The 13,405-nt window shown below is 35.7% G+C and overlaps 1 protein-coding gene across 9 annotated transcripts in view; it reads left to right on the top strand.

Annotated features, from left to right (window-relative positions):
• Positions 1–13,405, top strand: part of ncam1a (neural cell adhesion molecule 1a) — a 765,634-nt gene that overhangs the window by 693,489 nt on the left and 58,740 nt on the right. For all 9 annotated transcript variants that reach the window (XM_051932379.1, XM_051932377.1, XM_051932380.1 and 6 more), the window contains 2 exons: positions 8,053–8,183; positions 13,140–13,320. In XM_051932379.1, the coding sequence (XP_051788339.1) occupies positions 8,053–8,183; positions 13,140–13,320 (312 nt within the window). The remainder of the gene's footprint in view (positions 1–8,052; positions 8,184–13,139; positions 13,321–13,405) is intronic.

Here is a 13,405-nt window from a genome sequence, read left to right as displayed (position 1 = left end):
TTCTAAAACTGAATTGAATAGTTTTAATAAACAAATGGTTAAAATGGTTAAATAATGTCAATGTACTATATTTCAAGAGATATACTAGTGAGGTCAATTTTATTTTATGGGTTTATATTTGTTACCTTTAGCTTGATATTTTTCTCCATCAAAAATGTTTGTTTATGATTAATCTTTTTATGAAAGCTGGGCATTATGTAATTTATTTAGTATGCCTCCCCTAGTCCGTGCCTTTGCTCATACCTCACATTTGACTTTCATACTTCCTCATGCCACCCACCTGCTTTTGCTTGGAAATAGAAATTATACATACATCACGTATTATTTAAAGAGACACTGACTCAAGACCCTAAAATCAACACTACCCATGGTTCCCCTATGTTTCTTGATGTTACCTTTTTCAAGTTTATGATGTCAGCTTTAGATTTATTTATGCTCGTTTTTTTCCCAGGCAGTGCTTATGGACTAACCTCTGTTCACTGTTTGCTTTTTCACTGACTCCTGCCCAGCACAGGGATACTGACCTTTTTTCTGTGAAATTATATGATGTGCTCTGCAGTAATTTTATCTTCTGCATCAACCAGTAAACATCACCTCTAGCCATTAATGTTGTGTTGTTACTAGACACTAAATCCCTTTCTTTCTTAGATAAAGCAAGAATGGTCACACAAAAGGAAGTGAAACTCTCTGAATTTTGGTGGCAAAATGGAAAAGGCAGATTTAAACAGAAATGGACCAGGAGACAAATCATAGTTAAAATAATCATACAGTACAATCAAAACCAAAATCCTAAATCAACATTGGAAGTCGTACCCAAAGTTCTTTTACTAGTAAAACTGGACAGGAAAGAATTTGCATGCAAAATCTCAAAAAGTTTATCTGCGATGTAAGATACCATGAAGTATGTCATGCCAACCTTTAACCCATTGCACTGGTGACTGCATGGGTTGCAAACTCCTGGCTTGGGCCCCTGGCAATGGCATAGCAACTACTAAAGAGAACAGTGGCACCCATGCTGAACAACATAGTGCAGGGAAACAATGCAAAAATATTTTAACAACTTTAAATACTCTATGTTTTGAAACTGAAATCTACATACTTCAAATCCCTAAATGGGTATGAAAAAGATCAGAAAAATATAATAGCAAAATGAGATCTCTCTATTATAATAAAAAAAATCTGAGGACAAGACATGACTTTATGAAGAGACTTATTGGAATGAAGTCCCGTGAGATGGAGACTTTTAACATGAAAATTCTTTCTTGTCACGCCATACTTACAACCTTTGGAAACACGTTCCACAAGACGGTGACTTTTGCCATTAGCTTCTTTCAAGTCACGTCCTACTTACAACCATTTTCAAACTAGACCACAGTCATCTAACCTCTCAGTCGTGTGAATGCTTTTGGCAGACACACTTCCTGCGCTCTGGACAATAATTTTAAAAGTTCTAGATGACATGTCAGCGACTAAGCGAAGAAGAAAGAGCATCATGTCGAAAAGAGACCCAAAAGCAGTGGAGAGAAAAGAATGCAAAAAAGAACAAAAATAATCTATGTACAAATTCTGAAAATAAGGAAAGTAATAATCAGCCCGGACCAAGTGGAATTGGAAACCTCGCTGGTTCAGTCGGGGTCAGAAATAAAAGACAAAGAGTAAAAGACAAAGTAGAACTTCATAAAGACGTTCAAAAATGTTGCCGCGATACACATATAGAGCAAGTTAAAGATTATGAAAGTAATAAAATTCGAAAGTATCAAAAAAAGATAGTAAAGATCGCATTAGCTATAACAAATGGAAATTATTACTTGGTGGAATAATGGAAAGTAATAATCATCCTAGACCAGGTGGAATTGAAAATCTAGCAGGTCCAAGTGGGGTCAGAAATAAAAGTCAAATAGAAGATAAAGTAGCAAAGAGGTTCAAAAATGTTGGTGCAATACACATGCAGAGCAAGTTACAGATTATGAACATAGTAAAATTCGAAGTATCAAAAAATTTATAGTAAAGATCGCAATAGCGCTAACTAATTGAAATAATTACACGGTGAAATAATGGAACAGCAAAAAGAGATCAAATATATGGACATAGGTGATATGTCAGAAGTATGTAGATATTGTAAGGCTTTAAAGTTTAAGTCTGAGGCATGTAGATCGACTAATTCGTGTTGCCATCAGGGAAAAGTAGTGTTTCTTCCCAATGAAGAGGCGTATCCGCGAGAATTAAAAGATTTGTTGTTTGGTGAAAGTGAAATCCACAAACACTACTGGCAAAATGTCCGAATCTACAATAACCTGTTCGCGTTCGCATCATTCAGTGCTCAAAACGTAGATTTACACAATAATGGTCCATACGCTATGAGAATCTATGGTCCCGCAACAATTAAAGCTACGACAAGTTTAATTTTGAAGAAACCATAATTCGGTCAGGTGTATATTTATGATCATGGAGAAGCGATGCAACATTGAATCGAAAGAGTTAAACGATCAGATGTATTAGAAATTATACCGCCGATAATGGATACAAATCCATACATCCAAAAGTATCGCACTTTACAAAAAATTTACCTGCAAAACACGGACAAAGAAATTTTCTTGGATTTCTATATGAATCCAAAAGATCACGGTTGCATTTATAATAAACCAACATGTGACGAATTGTCAGCGATAATAGTTTTGGAGATATCAAAGACAGAGTTGATATTCCTGTATATCTAAAAGCAAAGCACAATTCAAAAGGAAATCTTAATATGCCATTCGTTTTAAAACGTTTACAGTTTCCCATGAGAATAGCAATTGCTATGACAATTAACAAATCACAGGGACAAACATTCAAAAAAGTCGGTTTATTTATTACAGAGAAAGAAATGATATTCACTCATGGGCAGTTATACGTTGCAATATCACGATGTAAGTCCAAACACGGAATCAAAACTCAAAGCGATCTTAAATAAAAGTTCATTCCAAATATTGTTTTTACTAAAGTGTTAAAGTAAAAGTGGAAATAATGCATATGTAACAATTCCCATGAAATAACAATCTCTTTTAAATTGTATATCCAGTTAACCAAACCCGGGAGTTTGTTTTTAATAAAGTATTTAGCACAAACTTGCAATTTTTCTTTACAGAGAGTTATTTTATTCGTACTTAAAATACATACAGTATTATACATCAAAGGTTAATCAAGGCAAATATCTAAGCAAAATAAGATTTGGAAAGTAAAAATTTCAGCATATGCACAATAAATTTATTGGTTATGCTATGCAAATGAAATAGTCATAAAAGGAAATTACTGTAAATGATTTTTTATCAATCATTTAACACAAACATTGTGATTTTTCTGTGCTGAAAATCATTTTATTATTACCTCAATAGTCTTTAATACATCACTTTCAATACACATCAATAAAAGCCAGTTTAAATACTCCTGGCTTTTAATTCATATTCACTAAATTTATCCCTAATTTTCTGTAGATAAATTTTGAGAGACTCTAAAAGATGTGTGTGAAGCAACTACAGTCCACTTGGGCCCTGTGTGTATACAGTTACCTGTCACTGAGTCTAAAGTAAAGGAACTTGTAGCAGGGTTTCACTGGGACTCATATAGAAATAAAGCAGCCATCCACAGATTTCATGGATTTTTTGCACAGAAAGGGGGTGTTGTCTCTTAGTATACTGTATAAGACACAGTGATTACAAGTGTTTATTTATTGACGTCATAGTGAAATGAACAGGCAGTGTTCATGACACCTGCATTTTCACAAATTCCATGCTGACCTCACATTTGAAAAATAAAGGGCGATGGACATTAATGTAAATGACATTCTCTTTGTTATCTGTGTCTGTTTTGTGCTCTTGACAGCAGGAGTTTTGCCTTTTCATGTGGATGGAGATCTTTTTTAAAAATGGTGCATGTTTGGACAGGATTTTTTACCAAAACGAAGGAGGTAAACACTGATTTAAAAAAAAAATGCCCAGGTACATGTGGACGAGGCCTCAAATCTTTGGGGTGGTGTCCTATTGCATGAATCAAGTTATTAACATGCTGAAAATGGACAATACCATGTAGAGTTTGCTGAAGTCTAATTTATTTCCACTTATTCATGTCCTGACTCTTTCTCTTAACAGATGGCATGCAATTTGAATTCATATGTAATGCAAGATTATAATGGGATGGGGCCTCCCATGCACCTGGGGCACCTGGACAGTGCCCTGGTGTGCCTATCCGTTAAGATGGCACTGATCATACAAATAGGCTGCAGTTTGACATCCACCCATTTTCATTGCTCATTTCATCTAATTATTAACTCTATCCAAGCAAGATCAGATGCAAAGTATAATGTATCCCAGAAGACAGAATCAGTCAATTACAGAAAACACACAAACATCCTCACTTAAAGCAGACAAATTTAGGCAATGTCCGCACTACTTCACTTTCATTTGAAAAACAAAAACGATCTCCATCTACACTAGCATTTTCACATTGTTTTCAAAAATATCTTCATCTACACCAAAACAACTGAAAGTGACCTAATTGTATGCCTACACTGGGCATGCACGCAACAAGACATCTTACCCAAAACTGAGGATTCTTAAAAGGATGGTAATGATAGTAGCCACAGAATTTATCGCAATACTGTAGTGATCAGATTTAGCTTTTGCACATGTCTGCAGCAATCAAACTGTACAAAACGTGATATACATTCATACAGTTAAACATCACCTCAAGCCTCACGGCAAGGAACTCTTCCATGACCACTATGGCAGAGTATGTTTTTAGTCTGTGATGGGTGACGAATTAGGGAATCAGACATGGTAATGACCAGTATCCAATCAGGGTAGGGCCATCTAACAAGCACAAACAAATTAATAGTGTACCGGTAATTGTTTTACATTTGTGCCTATCCACACCACGATACCAAGGCTGCAGTTTCAGAAGTATACAGCTCTGGAGAGTGTTTTCAGAAGTCTCCATTTTCTGGGGTTCAAAACACAGGTGGAATATAGATGAAAGGCAAAACCAAAATGAATTAAACAAAAATGTACCAGTTTGGCTATTGTCTTTGAGTCAACCACTTCATGTATGTGTGATCTATGTAGGAGAGAAATTAGAGCACCCGTGCTGGCATGGAAAGACTATGTAAACTCTACATAAAGTAGACCCAGGCCAGGGTTTGCAATTAATCACTGCACCGTCTGACATAATTTATTTATCATTGCTTTTAAAATAATTTTGTAAATGCAATTTTAGATATATAAGGGGATGTAAACATTCTTTTAAAAAAATAGAGTGCGAAATTTCAGCTGATGCTATCTTTGTACATCTAATTATTTTTTAGTGTTTCTGTGAAAAGAATATTTTTCAGTTTTTATGGAAGGTTATAGTTTCACAACTGTTTTAAGCGTTTTTTCCCTGAAAGCTGCAGTCACCCCTCTGCTTTTAAATCTTGTCACTTGAAAACATGTTTTTGCAATTATTTTCCTGATTTTTATTCATTTTTCACTTCACCGCTCTCCAACTTACTTATCTTGTCTGTCTCCAACATGCATAATACACATAAACACACATATCTTAAGTGTTTTACAAAGAGTATCACTCCATGTTACTTGGAAAGTATGTACTCTCCAGTTTTATAATCTGTGAAAAATTCTGATTTTTTTGCTTCACAGCTGATACTTGATCCATAAAACCCAATAAGACTACAAAAAGAAAAAGGCCAAAAGTACACAGCGCATTTTAGTCGCATGACTGTAGAAGATAGCAAATCTGTAATAGGAGTGAATTTAATTATTATGCTAATTTTCAGTGTAACTCTAAACGTTTTAATTGTGCTTCCAGTAACTTGCAGTTACTTGCTGATATATAATTAAATTTTATCTAGTAGCTTGTTAAAAGTACACAGTGAAGCTAATTAAGTTTGCTGTGTGTCTCTTCATTAGGGTTTCAGAAAGCAGGCTCTAGAGGGAGGCTTACACACTTTGGTATCTCTTCCATTTCCTCCTAATAAGACTGAAGTTGTTTCTTTTGATGGGAAGCTACATTTCATTACATTGATTTGTTCACTTTGAAGTGATGTGTCTGACACAGACTAGAAACATGCTGAATTTATAAAACAAAAGTAGGGGAAGGTTTCAATGCAGTCAGGTATACTATTTAATAATTAAACCTTACATGAAAGTGCCATTATACCTGGGGTCATAATTCCAAGTTGTCTATGTAGAATTGGTTTATTCATTCCCTGTCTGTGTATTTTCCAAAGAATACTAGTTTCCTTCTATATTCAGAATGTGTCCCATGCAGCTTAATTGGACATGTGGCAAAAGTATTAGCCTTTAAACCACAAGGTTACTGGGTCACTTGACGTAACCTGCCTGTGCTCCAGTGTATCCAGCAGAGAGTGTTAGCTCCCTTGTTGGAATGAGTTCTTTTGTAATTGCGCCGTGTTACATAACCCAAATCTATATAGATATAATATAAAAAGGCGATACCCCCCACCTTAGTGATACGGCGGTAAGAAATCACATAGGAGAAAAAACTTAGCTTTGTTTACACTGCATAACAGACGAAGGAAGCCAATGGAAAGAACCCAGTTCGGGAGCGGCGGCCCAATGTGTAGAGTCTGCCTTTTTCACCATGCAGTGGAAGGATTTTCAGGTTGGGATGACGTTATCTTCCGTCCGTCCATCGGCTTCAAAGGTGTGCCGGGCAATGTTCCAAGCTTTTATACTCTTTTTTCATGTGTAGGCCCCCACTTAGGTGAATCATGCCATTCCAAACAAGGCAAAGAGGATACAGTTTCATGCTGACTTTGATACACAAAAATAGTATACAATGGTCCTTAGTCTGACTGCCCATTTTGCAGTTGTCCTAAACTGTCTTGTCTTATAATGCTTGCCTACCAGTTCTTATATGGTGAACCCCTGTGCTAAATCTGGCTCTGTGTCAACTGTGCATGTGAGTAGAAAAGGGCAGATTTATAAAATATATTTGCACAGAGTACAGTGACATATTAAACTTAAATACTTATTATATCCAGTTATAAACAATATGTGAATAAATGTATTGTTTTGCTCTTCTACAGCATCTTGGGGAAAAGCCATCATCCATATACAATCATAATTCGAATTAACTCCGTTTTTACAGAGCTTGGTGATGGAATGGCACTTTGTCCAAAGCTGCACCCAGATAAACACTGGTCCCCAATTACAATATTCAGGCCATTATCCATGGTCCATAAGACAGGAGCACTAACCATTGTGTCACCCTAAACCAAAAACTCACTTAATAAAATATTAAATGACACTCGTGATGTAGGAGCTTTCTGAAAATCGTTGCTAATTATGCCAAATTTAGGTCATTTTCCTAGCAGAGTCTAAAATAAACCACCGTGGGAATTTAGTTGCATTAATTTAGTTGCACTCATTTTCTGAAGCTACTTTTATAAATAGCGCTGTAGGTTGATAGGACCTGTTCTAATAGCACTAAGGGCAATTCAGAAACTAACCTTAAGTGGGAGCTAGTTCCATATCACTGCATACTCACACTCCCACAGATTCATTTACATTCAAAATATTTAGATATGACAGTTACAGTAACTATATTTCTTGCTTTTAAGATGGTGGAGAATGTGCAAACTTAATGCAGTTACTGGGCATGCAGCTGAACCCTGGATCTTTGAATTATGAGGTGGCAGCACTGAGCACTGGGCCACATCTGACAACAAATCTCATGACCAAACTTCAGTTCCATTTGCTGTTCCAAATACAACACAGATTTACACATTATAAAATGTAGCCACACCTTTCCTCTGTTTTTTCCAAATATTAATTTATACAGATTCAAAGTGATGTCCTCATAAATGATATGTGAATAAGAAGAGAACATTTTTCCATTGACCAGCAGTCTTCGCATTAACTGTGTATAAATCTATAAGTCATATTAGCTGAAGAATAAGAAAATGAATACATTTTCAAATGTTTTGCTTATTTACCTATCCCACAGTTTTATCATTTTAATTCACTAACTGAAATACTGGTAATATTTTCTCTCCAGGAGAACCAAGTATGCCTAAACTGGAAGGCACTGTACAGGACAATGGAAACACTCTGAAGGTGAAGGTCAAATGGATCAAGCAAGATGATGGAGGTTCTCCCATCAAACACTACCTGGTCAGATACAAGACTGTAAGTATTTTTAGACAAAGTATATGATGAAAACTGGATAATGCCACTCTTCTGGAAACCGTGAAGCTGCACTAAAAGAGCATCATAACTGGATCCTATTTTTTGAGCAGATGTTTGCTTAAAAGAGTCATTCTGTGAACCCTGGGCATTTTGTGCAATAAAAGGATTATTATGTTAGCAGCCTGATATTTAGTTGATAATTGGGTGGACACTGTTAATGAAGCATAAAATGCACAATGCTAATATAATAATAAAATAATAATATTTAATTGGAGATTGATTATTAATTTCAATACTAAATGAATACTGAGGTTTTGGGTAATAGTAGAGCTCTCTACAGAAACAGTAAAGAGAAGATGTCTGCTGTTGCTTATACAGTTTGTGTAACTAATCACTGAGTCAGTTAGCTGGCACTTTCAATTTGTAGAAAAGTATCAAGATGTGTTGAGAAGTTTTAATTGAAAAATTTGATTATTGTGCAGGTATACCCTTTTGCAAAATGCAATAGCATTTGTCTGAACAAACCTAAACTCTTGTAAGACTACATTCACACTGCAGCTGAAAGTGACCCTTTTTGATATTTTTTTTTGTTTTACAGTATTTAACAATTCAAATTATATTTGTGAGTGATCCAAATAAGATACTGTGTAAGCATGTACAGAAATCTGTACAGAATGTGTCTCACATATGCAGAATGAATCAAATCTATTTTGTCAGATAGGTGTGACTGTGCTCCTTTAAATCTTTTCAGTGCAGGATGTCTCCATATTTGTTAGCTCAGAATAGCAAAGAATAGAAACAGAAAATGAAAAACTGCAGCTTTAAGCACAAACCTATACACATGAGACAGGCACCAGGGCTGGTCAAAGAGACATGTCATGGTTTTTCATGCAAAGCATTGGTTACAAACATAGTGTAAATCCTGCTTTCTTTTTGATCACATTTCTCTAAAAGTATCAGATTTGAGTCAGTGAGAAAATGTGAATTGAGCTGTTTTATGAACACTTCCTTATTTTAGTAACAATTTCCCATGTTTAAAAAAAAAAAAACGCACCTAGAGAAGTGCTAAATAAAGGTTAATTTGCATAATAGAAGAAATTATAAGTCCAGTTTCCTAAAGAAATCTGCCTTATATAGATCAGATGAGGTGCTCTTTATCCTGACTCCAGTAATGTCAGTTTTGACCATCTCTAGTCACAGTGAGGTGACCCTGTTAACACAGTAGGGGCTCTGTTATATTAAATGTTGTAACCTTAAATTGCTTCTCAGGCTAAGTTCTTTCTTGTGTGATGGACATGTACAAATTGAGGATCTTCCTTCCATTTCTTCTTCCTTTATACCCTTCAACAGCCATGTTACAAGAAGGTGCAGTTTCTTGTTTCCTGCTGGTGGCCAAATGGGTCAGACTCCTTCGAGATTTCTCAAATGTTCTGTGGCATATCTCTCTCTTATATTAAAAAATCCTGGGACTAGACAAGACTTTTTAGCCTGGGATGAGACAAGCCTTTTTTAGAGAGATAATTTCATGACCCGTGAGATAAGACTTTGAGCCAAGAGATTTAACCATGCCTGGGGCTGGAAATAAAAGACAAAGAGTAGTTGACAAAGTGGAACATCATAAAGAGGTCCAAAAATGTTGACGCGTTTCACATGCAGAGCAGGTTAGAAATAATGAAAGTGCTAAAATTTGAAAGTCTCAAAAAAATGATAGTAAAAATTGCATTAGCGCAAACAAACAGAAAATATTACTCAGTGAAATAATGGAATAGCGAAAAGAGATTGAAAATATGGGCATAGATGATATGACACAAGTATGTAGATATTGTTCAGATTTCAACTTTAAGTCGGAGGAGACTTTTAGATCGTCTAATTCATGTTGCCATCAAGGAAAAGTAGTGTTTCTTCCCAATGAAGAGGCGTATCCACGAGAATTAAAAGATTTGTTGTTTGGTGAAAGTGAAATCCACAGCATTGCAAAGTGGCTGGCGCATAGCCCGGGCCAGGTAGTTGGCGAGCGAAGCAAGCAGGGGGCAAAGTCCCGTAATCTCTTCTAATGTACTTCTGGCTCCCTTTTTTATGCTTTAAGTTATCTGGAGTTTGTCAAGAAAATGTGGCAAGATTGATGTAGTAGATATGCAATTTAGACTCAGCTCATAATATTCTAATTCAAAATAACCAGAAATGTAACTTTGTATTTTATGCATTAACATTATAATTTTAAAAAAGAATAGTGATCAATGTAAACCAGTAGAAAAATGTTCAGTTTGTACACCATTCAGTTTACAGTAGAACATAACGCAGTAGCCAACTTTTGAAAAGTGCCTGCACAGTGTCACATCTTCTTTTGGTACTTTTGCACCAAAGAGCCGTTGCTTCCATTGGTCCGGGCCTACCTGTAACCACACTTAAAACAACATGAATATATTCTAGACGTGTATCGATCCACCTCAACTCAACATAAATTTACAATTGAAAAATTGCATGGATTTCATTCCCATTTATTAAGCTGATCATTAAACACTTTTAATTCAGGTGTCATTTGTGGCTTTACAAAGTCCTAAATATACACAAAAAGATCAAAAAGAACAGTTGGCCCATTGCGTACCGGAAATGTATACCAACCCCACAAATATCAAAAGTACTAGTGAGAGAAGCTGACATTCCAGCGCAACATAACATTCTCAAATCCACAGAATCCAATTCTGGCTTCATCCGTGTATGAGAATTCCAAATGCTGTTTTGACATTGCTGGAAATCCACTTTTGTATCTCAACATAAAAATATAACTTCAGTCTCATTCAGTGTCTAGGTTGAAATTTTGAAATCATAAGAAGGTTCTTACATATTCACTTTTCCTTGATGTTTTGTAACATCTTGATTACAATTTTTTTAAACTATGTCTCTGTCTGGATGTTTTTATTCTCAGCAACTCCCAAACCAGATGAGTTAGCTTTAATCTGTTTGGACCAAATGTTTCTTATGCTCATGGATAGGGCTTATTAGATTTTGAGCACTTTATTAGATTTTAAGCACTTCCACTTAATTGCTTCTAACAAATATCATATAAATTCAACAGAAATTAAAGGAAAAAAAAATATGCATTTACTTATTTTTTTTTAAAATATATATAAAACATGTACAAAGACTGTACACCTCATTTTGGTGTATAGGAGATGGAAAAGGTCATTATGGAAGAATTATAATTAAATATAAAAGTTCATTTTTTGCCTCTTTTCACCATTTAAAGAAAATATATATTTGCTGAGCCTATTTCAAATAACACCAGTCATTGGTAAGATACTACTGTATATGCACCACGTCCACACCGTGCTCCTGTTTTTCTTCCCACAACCCCAAACGCAAATGTATTGGTCTTACTGTAGACATGTGGGTGTGCAAAAGAGTCAGCCCTTTGTTTGACTCTCAGCCTTGTCCATGGTCGTTTCCTGCCATCACTACTGCTCAGAGGGACTCCAGCCATTGTGATACTGAATTGTTTTTAAGCATATTTCAGAATGATGCCCATATTTTTTAAACTCAAACATAGAATTAGGAAACATGGGCTTTAATGCGGTTGACTCATTTACACCACTAGTTCTGATTCAATTTCCAGTCCAGTTTCCATCTGTGTAGAAGGAGTTTGCTCCCCTTGGGGTTTCCTTACAGTTCCCTAATTTCTTCCACCAGCCTAAAATGTACATGTTAAGTTAACTGCAGTCTTTAGCCTGTTAATTTGTGAGTCAGTGTGGGTGTGTGTATGAGTGTATGTTGACTGAGATTAATAATTTTTTCTAACAGGGTTAGTTTCTCCCATGTTCACGATATTACTGAGACATGCCCTACTGTGACAGGCACAGAGAAATTAAACCTGTTTAAACTTGAGGAGAAGAGACTGTGTTTGGACCTAATCCAGAACTTTCTCAAAAGCAGTGATCAATTAGATCCAGTTGAACTCTATGAAGTTACTGGTAAATCACACATTTGAGGAAATTAAGCTTAAGTGCATTTAGGACTGAAGCCATTAATTCGCTCAAATAGTTGAAGGATTCTGGAACAAACTGTTGAGACATGTAGTTGAAGTAGAAACCTTGAAAAGTTTAAAGAATTATCTGGATGAGATTTTGGGACAGCTCAGTTATGAACTAAACAAACAAGCTTGATGAACTAAATGGTCTGCTTTCATTTTTAAAATGTTTTGTATTCTTATGAATCATAAAGAACCATTGGATTATTAAGTAAAGATATTTACAGTGATTTTTCATAAGTGCTTCACAAACTTGTCTGGAATAAGATTTGAAGGCCAGCACAAGATTTTTGTGAATTTACATTTGACAGCCTTAAACCCTATCTCACCACAAATGTGTATTAGGTGCTGAAAACTGCTGTGGTATAACTTTGGTTTGAATGGAGGTGTTACAGTAATAAGGCACAATAATGTTTTGAACTCCTATTTCTGGTCCTGCTACAGTGTATGCTGTGTCTGGTTGCAATTTCTGTACATATTCAGATTTCCTTGATGTGGGCATTAAGTTCATTTCTTTAATCCGTTACCATAAATTGGCCAGTTTAACAATAGTATTTGTGGTTAGGCTTTAACTCCCCACAACAGTTTAATAGGACAATCAAATTTGGAAAATGAATCGATTGATGAAGATAATTATATGTTAATTTTTTAAAACCTTCTTAAGCTTTTTGGGTTGGGCAGGTAGTGTGGTATAGTGATTAAGGTTTTCGACTTCAAGCCCTAAGGTTAGAGGTTCAAATCTGGCTACTAACACTGTGTGATAATGAGCAAATCACTTCACCTGCATGTGCTCCAATTGGGAAAAAAAGGTGAAAAGAAATAGAACCAGTTGTATCTCAGATGCTGTCATCAACCAAATATATAGATGTATATCAAATAAGATTTTTTTCTCCATTTTTTAAATATCTATTCCTCCTTTTTTTGTTGACCAGAAACAAGTCCAGGACTGGAAACCTGAAATCAAGCTTCCTGCTCTCAGTGAATATGCTATTATCACTGGCCTTGAATGGAACACCGAATATGAGGTTTCTGTGGAGGCTGTGAACCAGCAGGGAAAATCTAAGCCTGCGATCTTTATGTTCAGGACCTCTCCACAGCCAACTGCTATGCCAGGTATGGAATCATTGCCTTCTGAACACTACCAATTAAATGTCTTACCATGAAATCTCACACCTCAGCTCTGACTGTTTTGCCTGCT

The sequence above is a fragment of the Erpetoichthys calabaricus genome, chromosome 9 (genome assembly GCF_900747795.2).
Source record: "Erpetoichthys calabaricus chromosome 9, fErpCal1.3, whole genome shotgun sequence".
Lineage (NCBI taxonomy): Eukaryota > Metazoa > Chordata > Cladistia > Polypteriformes > Polypteridae > Erpetoichthys > Erpetoichthys calabaricus.
Note: the sequence above shows the minus strand (reverse complement) of the source record. Positions and strands in the feature narration are given on the sequence as shown.